The 18,315-nt window shown below is 43.0% G+C and overlaps 1 protein-coding gene across 1 annotated transcript in view; it reads right to left on the reverse strand.

Moving 5' to 3' along the window:
* The window catches only part of LOC110508468 (protein-glutamine gamma-glutamyltransferase K), a 36,861-nt gene extending 19,507 nt beyond the window's left edge, over window positions 1–17,354 (reverse strand). The window contains exons 1-3 of the mRNA XM_021589002.3: window positions 17,015–17,354; window positions 9,307–9,578; window positions 8,975–9,166 (exon numbers count right to left, since the gene is read on the reverse strand). Coding sequence (XP_021444677.3) covers window positions 8,975–9,166; window positions 9,307–9,565 — 451 coding nt within the window. The 5' untranslated portion in view covers window positions 9,566–9,578; window positions 17,015–17,354. The remainder of the gene's footprint in view (window positions 1–8,974; window positions 9,167–9,306; window positions 9,579–17,014) is intronic.
* Between the last annotated feature and the right edge of the window lie 961 nt (window positions 17,355–18,315).

Consider the following 18,315-nt stretch of genomic DNA (forward strand, 5'->3'; position numbering starts at 1 on the left):
TGGAAGTTCAATATGTAGCTATATGTAGTAGGCTAATGTTTATATTTGGATGTAGTCTATCACAGTGCCGTCCGTTTTGTCACCAAAGCCCCATATACTATCCACCACTGCGACCTGTATGCTCTAGTTGGCTGGCCCTCACTACATATTCATCGCCAAACCCACTGGCTCCAGGTCATCTATAAGTCCTTGCTAGGTAAAGCCCCACCTTATCTCAGCTCACTGGTCACCATAGCAACACCCACCCGTAGCACGCGCTCCAGCAGGTATATTTCACTGGTCATCCCCAAAGCCAACACTTACGTTGGCCGCCTTTCCTTCCAGTTCTCTGCTGCTAATGACTGGAACGAATTTCCAAAATCACTGAAGCTGGAGTCTTATATCTCCCTCTCTAACTGTAAGCATCAGCTGTCAGAGCAGCTAACCGATCACTGTACCTGTACACAGCCAATCTGTAAATAGCCCACCCAACTACCTCATCCCCATATTGTTACTTGTCCTCTTGCTATTTTGCACCCCAGTATCTCTATCATCATCTGCATATCTATCACTCCAGTGTTAATGCTAAATTGTAATTATTTTTCGTCTATGGCCAATTTTTTGCCTTACCTCCCTACTCTTCTACATTTGCACACACTGTACATAGATTTTTCTATTGTGTTATTGACTGTACGTTTGTTTATGTGTAACTCTGTGTTGTTGTTTTTGTCGCACTGCTTTGCTTTATCTTTGCCAGGTCGCAGTTGTAAATGAGAAATTGTTCTCAACTGGTTAAATAAAGGTGAAATAACAAATGTTTATTTTTGCAATATTCAATTGGTAGTTAAGGTCTTGTTGGACTCAGGAGAGGCAAAGATCAAGATCTGTGTGTCCTCTGAAACATGACCCAGCCAAGCTGCACGGCTTCTTGACACAATACTCACTTAACCAGGTAGCCTTGTCAGCGTCCATTCTTGTCAGCGTGCATTGCGCCCGGCCCACCACAGGAGTGGCTAGAGCGCGATGAGACAAGGACAACCCAGCCAGCTAAACCCTCCCTTAGGCTAGCGAGCAAACATGAACTTGATTGACCGTGCTGTAGGTCATGTAACTGTTTGTTAAATGCAATATGCTCTGTAGACTCCACTGGACAGATGTTGCTCTCCGGTTTTGTGATGACAAAGGTGTGGTTGAATTTATTCTGCTGCGGTGTCTTCTTATTGTCTCTGGCCTTAGGCTTAGATATCACGGTGGCAAGGCATGTGAGCTAACAGGTTATAGAGTGCTGCAGTGGTCTAAGACACTGCATCTCAGTACAAGAGGTGTCACTGCAGTAGCTGGTACGAATCCAGACTGCATCATATCCCGCTGTGATTGGGAGTCCTGTAGGGCGGCGCACAATTGGCCGAGTGTAGTCCTGGGTTTGGCCGTTATTGTAAATAAGAATGTGTTCTTTACTGACTTGCCTAGTTTTAAAAAATTTGAGCAAACTATGCAAATATCACAACACATAGGTTGTAATATATATATTTGTCCTGGCTTGGCTTCCTCAGTGATTTTACCCACTCACAGCTACTGGTAACATCAAATATCCACCACCATATTTTACAGTAGGTATGGGGTTATTTTCTTCTCATGCATCCTGATTTTGACGTTAAACCCACCACTGGTGTGCGTGGCCAAAGAGCTCTATTTTCATGTAATCTGACCATAGCGCTGATTTCAACCCAAGTGCCGTTGCCGTATAGCAAACTCCAGGTGTTTACATTTGTAGGATGACATGAAAATAGAGCTATTTGGCCATGCACAGCAGTGGTGGGTTTGGCGTTGAAATGAGAATGCATAAGAGTCCTTCTATAAATAATTGGTGAACCAGGCAAGGCAGTCATCCGAAAAACTGAGGCTACTGAGTCTGCCGATAAGAATACGGTGATTGACAGAGTCGAAAGCCTTGGCAAGGTCTATGAAGACGGCTGCACAGTACTGTCTTTTATCGATGGCGGTTATGATATCGTTTAGTACCTTGAGCGTGGCTGAGGTACACCCGTGACCGGCTCGGAAACCAGATTGCACAGCGGAGAAGGTACGGTGGGATTCGAGATGGTCAGTGACCTGTTTGTTGACTTGGCTTTCGAAGACCTTAGATAGGCAGGGCAGGATGGATATACAGTGCCTTGCGAAAGTATTCGGCCCCCTTGAACTTTGCGACCTTTTGCCACATTTCAGGCTTCAAACATAAAGATATAAAACTGTATTTTTTTGTGAAGAATCAACAACAAGTGGGACACAATCATGAAGTGGAACGACATTTATTGGATATTTCAAACTTTTTTAACAAATCAAAAACTGAAAAATTGGGCGTGCAAAATTATTCAGCCCCCTTAAGTTAATACTTTGTAGCGCCACCTTTTGCTGCGATTACAGCTGTAAGTCGCTTGGGGTATGTCTCTATCAGTTTTGCACATCGAGAGACTGACATTTTTTCCCATTCCTCCTTGCGAAACAGCTCGAGCTCAGTAGAATCTCAGTTCCACAGATTCTCGATTGGATTCAGGTCTGGACTTTGACTTGGCCATTCTAACACCTGGATATGTTTATTTTTGAACCATTCCATTGTAGATTTTGCTTTATGATTTGGATCATTGTCTTGTTGGAAGACAAATCTCCGTCCCAGTCTCAGGTCTTTTGCAGACTCCATCAGGTTTTCTTCCAGAATGGTCCTGTATTTGGCTCCATCCATCTTCCCATCAATTTTAACCATCTTCCCTGTCCCTGCTGAAGAAAAGCAGGCCCAAACCATGATGCTGCCACCACCATGTTTGACAGTGGGGATGGTGTGTTCAGCTGTGTTGCTTTTACGCCAAACATAACGTTTTGCATTGTTGCCAAAAAGTTCAATTTTGGTTTCATCTGACCAGAGCACCTTCTTCCACATGTTTGGTGTGTCTCCCAGGTGGCTTGTGGCAAACTTTAAACGACACTTTTTATGGATATCTTTAAGAAATGGCTTTCTTCTTGCCACTCTTCCATAAAGGCCAGATTTGTGCAATATACAACTGATTGTTGTCCTATGGACAGAGTCTCCCACCTCAGCTGTAGATCTCTGCAGTTCATCCAGAGTGATCATGGGCCTCTTGGCTGCATCTCTGATCAGTCTTCTCCTTGTATGAGCTGAAAGTTTAGAGGGACGGCCAGGTCTTGGTAGATTTGCAGTGGTCTGATACTCCTTCCATTTCAATATTATCGCTTGCACAGTGCTCCTTGGGATGTTTAAAGCTTGGGAAATCTTTTTGTATCCAAATCCGGCTTTAAACTTCTTCACAACAGTATCTCGGACCTGCCTGGTGTGTTCCTTGTTCTTCATGATGCTCTCTGCGCTTTTGACGGACCTTTGAGACTATCACAGTGCAGGTGCATTTATACGGAGACTTGATTACACACAGGTGGATTGTATTTATCATCATTAGTCATTTAGGTCAACATTGGATCATTCAGAGATCCTCACTGAACTTCTGGAGAGAGTTTGCTGCACTGAAAGTAAAGGGGCTGAATAATTTTGCACGCCCAATTTTTCAGTTTTTGATTTGTTAAAAAAGTTTGAAATATCCAATAAATGTCGTTCCACTTCATGATTGTGTCCCACTTGTTGTTGATTCTTCACAAAAAAATACAGTTTTATATCTTTATGTTTGAAGCCTGAAATGTGGCAAAAGGTTGCAAAGTTCAAGGGGGCCGAATACTTTCGCAAGGCACTGTATCTTGACGGAAGATGTTATAGTTGGGTATGGAAATCTCATAATTTTTGGTGGCCTTCCTGAGCCAGGATTCAGACACGGCAAGGACATCAGGGTTAGCAGAGTGTGCTAGAGCAGTGAGTAAGACAAACTTAGGGAGGAGGCTTCTGATGTTGACATGCATGAAACCAAGGCTTTTTCGATTACAGAATTCAACAAATGAGGGTGCCTGGGGACATGCAGGGCCTGGGTTTACCTCCACATCACCCGCGGTACAGAGAAGGAGTAGTATGAAGGTGCGGCTGAAGGCTATCAAAACTCGTCGCCTAGAGCGTTGGGGACAGAGAATAAGAGGAGCAGGTTTCTGGGAATGGTAGAATATATTCAGGGCATAATGCGCAGACAGGGGTATGGTGGGGTGCGGGTACAGCGGAGGTAAGCCCAGGCACTGGGTGATGATGAGAGAGGTTGTATCTCTGGACATGCTGGTTGTAATGGGTGAGGTCACCGCATGTGTGGGGGGTGGGACAAAGGAGGTATCAGGGGTATAAAGAGTGGAACTAGGGGCTCCATTGTAAACTAAAACAATGATAACTAACCTGCACAACAGTATACAAGGCATATTGACATTTGAGAGAGACATACAGCGAGGCATACAGTAATCACAGGTGTTGAATTGGGAGAGCTAGCTAAAACAGTAGGTGAGACAACAACAGCTAATCAGCTAGCACAACAACAGCAGGTAGAATGGCGATTGACTAGGCAGAGGGGGGGTCGGATTAACTACACACAGAGCCTGAGTGCGGCTGGGGCCGACAGATAAAACATAAACAAGCAGAATAGATTACCGTGATTAATGGACAGTCCAGCATGCATCAGCTATGTAGCCAAGTGATCAGTGTCCAGGGGGCAGCGGTGGATGGGGCAGGGAAGCTGGACTGGCGAGTGTTATCCAGGTTAGAAAACTAACAATGACTAAATAGCTTGTAGCCAGTTAGCTGGTTAGCTTCTGGAGGTTCTTGAGTGTGTTCTAAAAATTTAAAAATAATAGCGGTTCCGTATCACATTGGGTGAGGCAGGTTACCGGAAGGTATAAACAAATTAAAAATCGAAAAGGGATAGAAAGTAAATATGGGTCCAGTGAGTGTTTGGGACGCGGCGATTCAGACGGTTAGCAGGCCTGTGCTAACAAGCTAACAGTTAGTAGGCCGGTGCTAAACACGGTAGCAGTCAGCGGACCGGGCTAAACAAGCTAGCAGTTAGCAGACGAATTTGCAAGCAAGGAGATAGCAAGGGCTAGAGAGTTAGCCTTTGGGGGGACGTCGCGATGAGGTGAGTCTGTTTATTCCTCTTCATGCGGTGACATCGATGGACCGGTCGTGGGTCCGGATATTGTAGCCCAGGAGTATGCTACGGTGGAACAATGGTGTTTGTTCTTCACTGATTGCCCTTTTCTTGTGACAACAGGTCACACATCTTGCTGCTGTGATTACATACTGTGGTATTTCACCCAATAGATATGAGAGTTTATCAAAATGTGATTTGTTTTCAAATTCTTTGTGGGTCTGTGTAATCTCAGGGATATATGTGTCTCTAATGTGGTCATACATTTGGCAGGAGGTTAGAAAGTGCAGGGTCTGTACAAACTCAACGATTTCCTTAATTATGGGTCAGTCACAGTGGTCAGGTATTCTGCCACTGTGTACTCTCTGTTTAGGGCCAAATAGAATTCCAGTTTGCTCTGTTTTGTTGTAATTATCTTTTTGTTTTCTCATGATTTGGTTGGGTCTAGTTGTGTTGCTGTCCTGGGGCTCTGTGGGGTCTGTTTGTGTTTGTGAACAGAACCCCAGGACCAGCTTGCTTATGGGGCTCTTCTCCAGGTTAATTTCTCTGTAGGTGACGGCTTTGTTATGGAAGGTTTGGGAATTGCTTCCTTTTAGGTGGTTGTAGAATTTAACGGCTCTTTTCTGGATTTTGATAATTAGCGGGTGTCGGCCTACTTCTGCTCTGCATGCATTATTTAGTGTTTTACATTGTACACAGAGGATATTTTTTGCAGAATTCTGCATGCAGAGTCTCAACTTGGTGTTTGTCCCATTTTTTTAATTATTGGTTGGTGAGCAGACCCCAGACCTCACAACTATAAAGGGCAATGGGTTCTACAACTGATTCAAGTATTTTTTGCCAGATCCTAATTGGTATGTCAAATTTTATGTTCCTTTTGATGGCATAGAAGGCCCTTCTTGCCTTGTTGCTCAAATCGTTCACAGCTTTGTGGAAGTTACCTGTGGCGCTGATGTTTAGGCTGAGGTATGCATAGGTTTTGTATACTTTAGGGCAATGGTGTCTAGATGGAATTTGTATTTGTGGTCCTGGGAACTGGACCTTCTTTGGAACACCATTACTGTCAGGGCCCAGGTCTGACAGAATCTGTGCAGAAGATCTAGGTGCTGCTGTAGGCCATCCTTGGTTGGGGACTGAAGCACCAGATCATCAGCAAACAGTAGACATTTGACTTCAGATTCTAGAAGGGTGAGGGTGCTGCAGACTGTTCTACTGCCCTTGCCAATTTGTATATATATATATATATATATATATATATATATATATATATATATATATATATATATATATATATATATATATAATGTGTTGAAGAGGGTGGAGCATAAGGTGCATCCCTGTCTCACCTCCCAGCCCGTGAAAAAAAATGTGTGTGTTTTTTGGCAAGTTCAACAGCGCACTTGTTGTTTGTGTTCAGGGATTTTATAATGTCGTATGTTTTCCCCCAAAACCACTTTCCATCAATTTGAATAGCAGGTCCTCATGCCAAATTGAGTCGAAAGCTTTTTTGAAATCAACAAAGCATGAGAAGACTTTTCCTTTGTTTTGTTTGTTTGTCAATTAGAGTGTGCAGGGTGAATACGTGGTCTGTCATACGGTAATTTGGTTACATAGTTTTCGCTGAGGAAATGTATGAGTCTGACGTTATTTCTGACGTGCTGTTCTTTCTTTTTCCGTAGTGTATTCCTGTATTGTTTTAGTTATTCACCATAGTGAAGGCGTAGGCTCAGGTTTTCTATGACTCTATGCTTTTGGTTGGATAGGTTTCTCAATTTCTTTCGTAGGTTTTTGCATTCTTTGTCAAACCATTTGTTATTGATGTTAATTTTCTTAGGCTGTCTGCTTGACCTTTTTAGATTTGATAGGGAAGCTGAGTGGTCAAATATACTGTTTAGGTTTTCTACTGACAAGGTTACACCTTCACTATTACAGTGACACATTTTGTCTAGGAAATTGTCTAGAATTTGCTGCTGCCTCACTGTTTTTTGGTAGATTTCCACACTACTTTCCTTCCATCTAGAGCATTTCTTAATATTATTAAATTATCTTTGGTTTTGATGCCTCATGATTGAGCAAATCTCTGTTCAAGGAATTGCTGTCACCTCCAGGTAGGTATTTGTCCCCCTTTGTGCTGAGGGTGTCAGGTTCTTGTCCAGTTCTGGCATTTAGGTCACCACAGGCTAGTACATGTCCCTAGGCCTGGAAATCTCTAGGATGGAGAAGCTGTCATCGTTAAAGTATAAAGTATGGGAATTATATTGGGGGGGGATACAGGTAGCACAAGAGGTCAATTTGTTTATTAATTCCTATAATTGACACTGTTCATTTGGGCTGGCAGGTAGCCTAGTGGTTAGAGCACTGGGCCAGTAACTGAAAGGTTGCTAGATCAAATCCCTGAGCTGACAAGGTAAAAATCTGTCATTCTGCCTGTGAACAAGGCTGTCATTGTAAATAAGAATTGGTTCTTAACTGACTTGCCTAATAATAAGTTTTCTGTTTTGACTAATTTGATAGAGTGGGTCTGCTATATACCAAACTATCATACCCCCTGAGTCTCTTCCCTGTTTCACACCTGGTAGTTTGGTGGATGGGACTACCAGCTCTCTTTAACCTAGAGGGAAACCAGTGGTTCCATCTCCTTTATACCATGTTTATGGATGACAATGTCTGTATTTTCAATTTCTTTGATGAAGTCTGAGTTCCGGCTCTTTAAGCCAAAGGCAGATGACCTCAGACCTTGTATATTCCAGGATGAGATTGTAAAAGCTTTGTGTTCCATAGTGTCTAGTATTGATTTGGTGTGGTTTAAGTCCGGACCATTACAGTAGGTGTGAGCAGAGCATGTTAGGCATGTGATACATACCTCTGAGGTCGCAGGATGGGGCTTGGGCGGGTGTAATAGTGGGGGTTGGGCCTGTTGCTCTGCTCACGGCCTGGGCATATGTCCTGCTGTCATGTTGAGGTCCTTGCCGCAGAGGCGGGGGGCATGGGTTGGGTAGAAGGAGCATAGGTCTGATATGGGGGGGCTATATAGGGTGTGGCCAGAGTTTGCTTGGGGTGGTCTTAGCTGGTTGGGGTTTGGCTGGCGATGCAGTGGTCTGGGTGTAGGTCCTCTTGACGTGGGTTCTCTCGGTGCAGGTCCTTTAGGAGGGGGTCTTGCAAGTCTGGGAGGGTGTCTCGCTGGTCTGGGCGGGGTGTCCGTTGCTCTGTTGTTCCTGTGTGAGGTGCTGGGGCTATGGTTGTGGGTGACGTCCTTCAGGGTCCTGGCACAAGTTGGGATTGCTGCCTTGTAGAGGCGAACCTGTTCGTAATGGCTGTTCAAGTCCAGTGTGGAGTGGTGGGCCAGGTAGACATTAGCTTTTGAGGTACAGTCGTGCTGGTCTGTTTTGTGGGTTTGTTCTGTGTGTATTGTGTGGACTAGCTCTCTCAGCTATCTGAGCAGCTAATCAATCGCTGCAGCAGTACATAGCCCATCTGTAAATAGCCCATCCAATCTACCTATCTCATCCCCATATTGTTTTTTTCTTGACTTTTCTGCTCTTTTGCACACCAGTATTTCCACTAGCACATCATCATCTGCACATCTATCACTCCAGTGTTTATTTGCTAAATTGTAATTACTTCGCTACTATGGCCTATTTATTGCCTTACCTTCACGCCATTTGCACACATTGTATATAGACTTATTTATGTATTTTCTACTGTGTTATTGACTGTACGCTTGTTTATTCCATGTGTAACTCTGTGTTGTTGTTTGTATCGCACTGCTTTGCTTTATCTTGGGCAGGTCGCAGTTGTAAATGAGAACTTGTTCTCAACTAGCCTACCTGGTTAAATAAGGAATACTAACCTCATACTAAATAAGGAATACTAACCTGTGTTCCCTTTTTTGTGACAGACATCAAGGTCAGACTTACCTGTCCTGAGGTCCAGGTGGAGTTTGTCTGTGTTGGAGTTAAAAGGTCGCGACAGGTCCAGTTCTATCTGGAAGGTCTGGCCACGTCGGATGATGAGTACGTTGCCATGGTAACAGTCGGTGTGATGCTCCATGCGGTTCTGACCCGTTTTAGAGCTCAGTAGATCCACCGAGTGCACTGACAACATCAACTCTGACAGAGAGAGAGAGAGAGAGAGAGAGAGAGACATTGAAAAAGTTAATGCAATGATCATTGCTTATAGGTAGGGCCAGGATTTTTCCCATCTACATGGGCTTACCATTATGAACTAATTAACTTGACTGAGACTATACCTTCCAGCTGATTGTCTCCAGTGTGGGGCTGAGGGGGCTCAGGAAGCGGGGCCTGTTTCTCCACTTCGTCCGTGACAACTGTATCGTACAAGCTGCTCTGGCGTGGCCAGCAGCAGCATATCTTCTGAACACCCTGGAGAAAGCCCCCCTGCTCCTTAGACTCCGCCTCCTCCTGGTTGGTTGCCTCCACTATGGTCAGGGCATTGCCATGGAAACGGCCCACATCAGAACCGCTCTCCATCAATCGTTCTCCTGGCATTCTGAAAGGGGTGCTACGAAAGATCAAGTTCGAGATGAGATAGTAAGATTGAGATTGTAAGAAACAGTAAGATTGGTCATGCAGACAGTCAGGGATAAATAATAATGATACATAAAGAGGAGTGCCCAGTTTTAAAAAAAAGTAAAATATAGGAGAAAAGCGCAATTGACTGAAATAAATCTATGAAATAACATCAAATGAAGATGCAAAAGCATGTCAACAATTCAATGTGAGAGGGGTTAAGTGCACACATATCAGTCGGACAACACAGCGCACAATTGTCTACTGAGAAAGACTGTTAACATTACTACTCCTATTCTTCCTCCTGTGTTTCCCCAATGTAAACCTCTCTTCTGCATGTTCTCTCTGCTTACATTTCTTCTCCACCTCTTTTCCTCCCGCCATTCCTGAAACCAGCTTGTTTTCTTTTTAAACTTTTCCTACAATTACCCCGTTCTTGACTCACTCTTTACAACAGCCTGCTGTTCCCAAAGCATGCTGTTCCCAAATTCCCCAAACACCCCAACATTCCTCTTGACTGATACCAGACATTATAGCCCCCACCCAGCCACAGATGTGTGTGTAATCTCTAGATATGATGGGGACCATTTATCATATTGCCATGACAATGCAAAATGCTTAATTATTCAGTTAGTCTAGTTCATCTGTTTATACCACCATTCATTAAACTGCAAGGTTAAGCGAACCATGAGACTATGAAACTCTGGATCCAGGCTACCACGCTAGAGTCCAGGCTACAAATCTAAACATAATGGGGGGTTCTAAGGTCAAATGTGAAAGGTCAAGAGAGGTAAAAACAAGAGCATGAGGCATGTTTACAAGAAGACCAAGATACGTTTCCAACCATGGTCTCCATCTGTACTGTTTCATTTGGCTGTGTCTAAACAAACTAAAACACTGGCTCAGGCCTGGGTTCTCTCCCAGGACCCAAACAATGAAGCCCCTGTGGAGTCAGTTTGGTCTGATGAATCCCTTTTGTAAACACTCACTGCCCTAACGAGCCATACGCCCTGCACATAGTTAGGAGAAATAAAAGCAGAGTTGTAAACAATTATGTTTACTTTTAGGATTTGCATTGGCAAGACAGAACAGCTGCCTCCGGTAAGACAAGTGGTGGATGTGTCTATTTGTCAATAACAGCCGGTGCGCAATGAGGTTTTGCTCTTGAGGTTTTGCTCACCTGAGGTAGAGTATCTCATGATAACCTATAGACCACACTATTTACCAAGAGAGTTTTCTTCTAAGACAGCACTCAACGAGCTGTATAAGGCCATAAGCAAACAAGAAAATGCTCATCCAGTGGCGGAGCTCCTAGTGGCCGGGGACTTTAATGCAGGGAAACTTAAATCCGTTTTACCTCATTTCCACCAGCATGTCACATGTGCAACCAGAGGGGGAAAAAAAACTCTAGACCGCCTTTACTCCACACACAGAGACGCATACAAAGCTCTCCCTCGCCCTACATTTGGCAAATCTGACCATAATTATATCCTCCTGATTCCTGCTTACAAGCAAAAACTAAAGCAGGAAGTACCAGTGACTCACTCAATACGGAAGTGGTCAGATGACGCAGATGCTAAGATACAGGACTGTTTTGCTAGCAGAGACTGGAAAATGTTCTGGGACTCATCCGATGGCATTAAGGAGTATACCACATCAGTCACCGGCTTCATCAATAAGTGCATCGATGACATTGTCCCCAACAGTGACCGTACGTACATACCCAAACCAGAAGCCATGTGTTTTGGCAGCTAGCACCATGCAAACACCGTTAGAATGCACATGGGCCACTGAGATAAGAGCCTTTAATTCAATGCTGTTTCCCAACAACAACATCCACACTTTAAATGCTATGGGTTGAAGGCTGCTTCACCAGCACACATATAAAAAGTCACCCAAATTGATGCCAGATGTAGAAAACACCCACCTATAAACTATTGTTTATACTGTATTATTGACTGTATGTTTGTTTTACTCCATGTGTGTGTTGTATGTGTCGAACTGCTTTGCTTTATCTTGACCAGGTCGCAATTGTAAATGAGAACTTGTTCTCAACTTGCCTACCTGGTTAAATAAAGGTGAAATTAATAAATAAATAAAAATCAGCATTTGTTTGCAAATTAAATGGCACACAACATGCAACCTATAGTGCGGCTGGGCGATATATCGAATGAATTTGTTTCATTCGAATTCATGTTTTTGCGCGATATTCCAAATGATAGTGCCACTAATCAATGTTTTGTTATTTTTCGTTTTTATGAGCGTTTATGTCCGCTTGTTCTCATTGTATTTTTGGTCTCGTCTCCTTCGCTCCTCTGTGCTGTGTGCCCCTTTCCATTTACACCAGAGATCTGTCTCCGTCCAACAGATTTGAACAAGAGTGAAACCTCTCACCTTGCCTCTTTCTATGTGGTTTACACACATACCAAGCTCTTTCCTCTCAACAAAGTTGGAAGATCACACCTTCCTCTCTTTGAACTCGTCAAACAGAATTGGCCATATGGACACCAAAACACATTGAGACATTATTTTACTGTAATAGAGGAGAAGTAAACTTTTCAATCAATACCCTTTTTATGTCTCAACTACTCAAAATGCGCACAGAGCAGTCACTAGTAAAACAAGAGTATCAATGAACATCGATTGTGGAAAATGAATGCTCAGTTTGTCGTGCGCGACATTGGGGTACCACGTATCACTAGCAGTATTTCAGCCAAAGACTGTTATACTAGCTGTCTAGTCTTTTTTAAATTGTGTTTTATAAATGTGCAATAAGCATAAAACACAATTATATAAGGAATTGGCAACTCGTTCTCATTCTGAGAAATCAGGTAGGCCACTTGATTTCAAGAAGTGGACAGGCTAACATGCTTTCAAACAGTTGGAGGCAGACTGAAGGGTGTGCTCATTGCAATTCCACTGTTCAGCCTTGTTAGCTAGCAAATAGATCCAAGTTGGCTAAACTTAAAATATAAAGATTATCTTGGCTAATCCCTAGCACATGGGCTTGAGAGATTGTGGAGACCTGTGTTCATTTTCTATAGCCCAATGCCTGCTCCAAGAAGTTTGTCATTATTAGTGAATGTGCATTATGCATGGTTCTAGTTAAATTTGTAACAAAAAAGGGAATTTTCATTGACAGACTTGAAAGCCAGATCAGTGATTGTTGCACAAAAAAGCAGGTTAAACTATTTTGATAAACTCATTAAGCAGTGTGTCAGAGTCGTGTGTATAGGTGGCAGGGAAGTCATGCGCAAGAGAATCAAACTTAATGGAATGGAGTTGTTTAATGATTGTAATCAAAACATAACTCCAAAAGGAATGAATCATAATAAAACAAAATGGAGTACGAGGACCCGTCGCGCACAAAAACTGAACAACAAACAATCTCCGAACAAAGACATGAGGGGAAACAGAGGGTTAAATTCACAACAGGTAATGAACGGGATTGAAACCAGGTGGGTAGGAAGACAAGACAAAACCAATGGAAAATGAAAAATGGATCAATGATGGCTAGAAGACCGGTGACGTCGAGCATCGAGCGCCGAGCACCTCCCGAACAAGGAGAGGCTTCGACTTCGGTAGAAGTCGTGACACAGTGGATCTTATGGTTGTGGATGGCTTATATTTAGCCTAGGTATAACTTCAGAAGCCCTAAATGCATTAGATTATTGCTGACTGTTTGAAATGCAGTGTACTTTACCTTTAATTGTACAAATATCGAGATATATATTGTGAATCGCCCATAACTTTGAAAAAAATCGAGATAGGGCTGGGTGATATGGCCTAAAAAATGTAGCTTATCCCCTCTTATTTGACAGAAAAGGTCCTTAGACCACATGACCTTTATTTAACTAGGCAAGTCAGTTAAGAACAAATTCTTATTTACAATGACGGCCTACCAAAAGGCAAAAGGCCTCCTGCGGGGACGGGGATTAAAAATGAAAAATAAATACAATATAAATATAGGACAAAACACACATCACAACAAGGGAGACAACGCAGCACAACATAAAGAGAGATCTAAGACCACAACACAGCAAGGCAGCAACACATGACAACACAGCATGGTACCAACACAACATCACAACAACATGGTAGCAACACAACATGGTAAAAACATTATTGGGCACAGACAACAGCACAAAGGTCAAGAAGGTAGAGACAACAATACATCACACAAAACAACCACAACTGTCAGTAAGAGTGTCCATGATTGGGTCTTTGAATGAATTGATTGAGATAAAACTGTCCAGTTTGAGTGTTTGTTGCAGCTCGTTCCAGTCGCTAACTGCAGCGAACTGAAAAGAGGAGCGATCCAGGGATGTGTGTGCTTTGGGGGTACAAATGTGTGTGTCATAGGATGTGTGTGTCATAGGTGAAAGGGTAACAACATTACATATATTACTTGCCTATTATTTTATTTTTGTTGGTGCTAATTTTGATCTTTCTTTTATTCAACTTCTTAACTCACCATCAAGTCTCTGAACGGGGTTAGGTATGTGGGAGTGAGGGTGGGGGTGTGTGCCTCTTTGGGTCTCCGAGACCAGGATTGAGAAGCACTGCCTTTGAACAAAATACACTGAAATTGCAAATCGTGAAATGTGTAATAATAACTTGAAAAAATGAATTATGTGGAGGCCAGATCATCTGATGCAGCACTCCATCACTCTCCTTCTTGGTCAAATAGCCCTCACACAGCCTGGAGGCGTGTTAGGTCAATGTCCTGTTGAAAAACAAATGATAGTGCCACTAAGCGCAAACCAGATGGGCTGGCGTATCGCTGCAGAATGCTGTGGTAGCCATGATCGTTAAGTGGTCTTGAATTCTACATAAATCAATCAATCGATCAATCAATCAAATGTATTTATAAAGCCCTTTTTACATCAGCCTATGTCACAAAGTGCTATACAGAAACCCAGCCTAAAACCCCAAACAGCAAGCAATGCAGATGTCGAAGCACGGTGGCTAGGAAAAACTCCCTAGAAAGGCAGGAACCTGGGAAGAAACATAGAGAGGAACCAGCCTCTGAGGGGTGGCCAGTCCTCTTCTTGCTGTGCCGGGTGGAGATTATAACAGTACATGGCCAAGATGTTCAAACGTTCATAGATGACCAGCAGGGTCAAATAATAATAATCACAGTGGGTGTAAATGTCAGTTGGCTTTTCATAGCTGAGCATTCAGAGTTAGAGACAGCAGGTGCGGTAGAAAGAGAGAGAGAGAGAGAGAGTCGAAAACAGCAGGTCCGGGACAAGGTAGCACGTCCGGTGAACAGGTCAGGGTTCCATAGCCGCAGGCAGGACAGTTGAAACTGAATCAGGCCCCCAGTGTCACCAGTAAAGCGCCATCACACCACCTCCTCCATGCTTCATATGCGAAGATCATCTGTTCACCTACTTCGCATCTCACAAAAACACGGCGGTTGGAACCAATAATCTCTCATTTGGACTCATCAGACTAAAGGACAGATTTCCACCGTCTAATGTTCATTGCTCATGTTTCTTGGCCCAAACAAGTATCTTCCTCTTATTGGCGTCCTTTAGAAGTGCTTTCAGCAATTTGACCATGAAGGCCTGATTCACGCAGTCTCCTCTGAACAGTTGATGTTGAGATGTGTCTGTTACTTGAACTCTGTGAAGAATTTATTTGGGCTGAAATTTCTGAGGTGTAGTTAACTCTAATGAGCTAATCCTCTGCAGCAGAGGTAAGTCTGGGTCTTCCTTTCCTGTGGTGGTCCTCATGAGAGCCAGTTTCACCATAACGCTTGATGGTTTTTGCGACTGCACTTCAAAAAACTTTTAAAGTACTTGAAATGTCCTGGATTGGGCCTCCCGGGTGGCGCAGTGGTTCTGGGCGCTGTACTGCAGCGCCAGCTGTGCCACCAGAGACTCTGGGTTCGCACCCAGGCTCTGTCGTAACCGGCCGCGACCGGGAGGTCCGTAGGGTGACGCACAATTGGCCTAGCATCGTCCGGGTTAGGGAGGGTTTGGCCGGTAGGGATATCCTTGTCTCATCGCACACCAGCGACTCCTGTGGCGGGCCGGGCACAGGGCGTGCTAACCAAGGTTGCTAGGTGCGACACATTGGTGCGGCTGGCTTCTGGGTTGGATGCGCGCTGTCTTAAGAAGCAGTGTGCAGTTGTGTATCGGAGAACGCATGACTTTCAACTTTCGTCTCTCCCGAGCCCGTACGGGAGTTGTAGCGATGAGACAAGATAGTAGCTACTAAAACAATTGGATGCCACGAAAAAGGGGTAAAAATAAAATTAAAATTAAAAAAAGAAATGTCTTGGATTGACTGACCTTCATGTCTTAAGGTAATGAGACATGTTTCTCTTTGCTTATTTGAGCTTTTCTTGCCATAATATGGACTTTGTCTTTTACCAAATAGGGCTATATTCTGTACACCACTCCTACCTTGTCACAACACAGCTGATTGCCTCAAACGCATTATGAAGGAAAGAAATTCCACAAATGAACTTTTAACAACACCTGTTAATTGAAATGCATTCCAGGGACTACCTCATGAAGCTGGTTGAGAGAAAGCCAAGACTGTGCAAAGCTGTCACCAAGGCAAAGGGTGGCTACTTTGAAGAATCTCAAAATATAAAATAATATTTTGATTTGTTTAACACTTTTTTGGTTACTACATGATTCCATATGTGTTATTTCATATTTTTGATGTCTTCACTACTATTCTACAATGTAGAAAATAGTAAAAATAAAGAAAAACCCTTGAATGAGTAGGTGTCTCCAAACTTTTGACTGGTACTGTATAAATATATAAAGAAAGGCAAAAAATACCTCATATTTCCATTGGTTGTTGACGCACAACATTATGTGAGGGAACAGGTATCTAAAATATTTCTCACTTTATGAGCAGAGCCTGGTACCACTGGAACCAATAACACCCATCACCCTGTGTGTGTGTGTGTGTGTGTGTGTGTGTGTGTGTGTGTGTGTGTGTGTGTGTGTGTGTGTGTGTGTGTGTGTGTGTGTGTGTGTGTGTGTGTGTGTGTGTGTGTGTGTGTGTGTGTGTGTGTGTGAGAGAGAGAGAGAGAGAGAGAGAGAGCAATTCAGTGTTCAGTAATTCAATGGCCAAATGAAACGTAATATTGCTCAGTCGGCTGAGCTAATAACTATCTGCCATTTAAAAGTGCCTTTTATTTTGATTTATCCATTGGCTACATAAGCACTTTCCTCTGCCTGTTCTTTCATGCCAAGTTAATAAGCTACATGTGGTGGATGCAGGCTTCTAGTTGCAAGCTTTCAGCCTATAGGCTACTCACTTTCAAGTCAAATCAAAGTTTATTTTTCCCTTCATACCTCATCAAAACACATCCCAACTGCGAAATTTGTGAAAGTTCTTCACTTGAGTAGCCTACCACAGTGTAACTAATTGTCAAGAGTGAAATGAACAATTGCTTACGTTGTGTTGAGTGATGGCTTCTTTATACACCGAAAAAGTTTGAGTGACTTTTTAAAGCTTCTAATATATATATCCTTGTTCGTGTATTATCAGCTTTAAAAGTTTCAGCTCGTGCCAGTTCTTCTGTCTCTAACAGACGCTTCTTGGATAAGGTTTAGCCTATGCTCTGGAGGAACGCAAATAGGAAGTGACTTGACACACCCCCTGCCTCGGACAGTTCCAACCTACCCCCCTCACCATTATGGTATCAAATAAACCATAGCCCTCTATCGAGGACATCCTGTGTGGAGCGTCAAGGCACTCCAGCAGACAGCATACACGGCAAACCCACAGGTTACTTAGTACAATAACAGGCGCGTTAGTTTATAATGCAGAAAGGCAGTGGAAACCAAGCAGGCACATTTTTTGGTGGCAACCCTTTTGATGGCAGAGAGAAAAATTTACATTTTAAAGTTGATTTTAGAAATTATGCCATGTGGCAGAGGAAAAATGTAGCAATTTTATAACAAATTTGATGCAATTCTACTAATTTTACCATGGGAGGGAGAGAAATTAAAGGGCAATTCCACCACTTTTCAACTTCATATTCACCATCTTCAGCACCAAACCAGGGTCTACATACGTGAAAACGGTGCGTTTCTCTGTCTGTGGTTAAAAAAATAAGGTTCTAAAAATTGCTTCTCTATCACATGGTGGGATAAAAAAAAATATTGGCAAACATTTCAGTGTTCATACCTTCCTGTGTGCTGTCCCGTATACAAAATCTAATCAAAATCGAATTTAGTTTATCACATGCGATGAGTACAACTGGTCTAGACTTTACAGTGAAACGCTTGCTTAAGAACCTTTCCCAACGATGCAAAGTTTAAAAAAGAATGATACACATTTTAAAGTAACTAACGCGAGGAATAAAATACACAAGAATGGAGCTACAGTATATACAGGGAGTACCAGTACAATATGCAGAGGTACGAGGTACTTGAGGTAAATATGTACATGAAGGCAGAGTAAAGTGACTTCGCATCCGCATAGATAATAATACGAGTAAAATAAAAAAACAGATAAGCAGCAGCAGATTAAAAGTGTGTGTGTGAGTGTGCGCGTGTGTATGTATGCATGTTTGTTTGTGTTGTGTCGGTATGTGTGTGTGTGTGTGTGTGCGTATGTACTGTTTGAATGTGTGAGAGATTTGTGTGAGAGTGACAGTGTAGTGTGTGTGTGAGTGAGTGTGTATATCAATTCTAGTGAGTGTTCATTGGGTCAGTGCAAGATAGAGTCAGTGCAGATAGTTTGAGTACCAT

This window comes from Oncorhynchus mykiss, chromosome 28, assembly GCF_057628025.1.
Source record: "Oncorhynchus mykiss isolate SJ-2025 chromosome 28, ASM5762802v1, whole genome shotgun sequence".
NCBI lineage: Eukaryota > Metazoa > Chordata > Actinopteri > Salmoniformes > Salmonidae > Oncorhynchus > Oncorhynchus mykiss.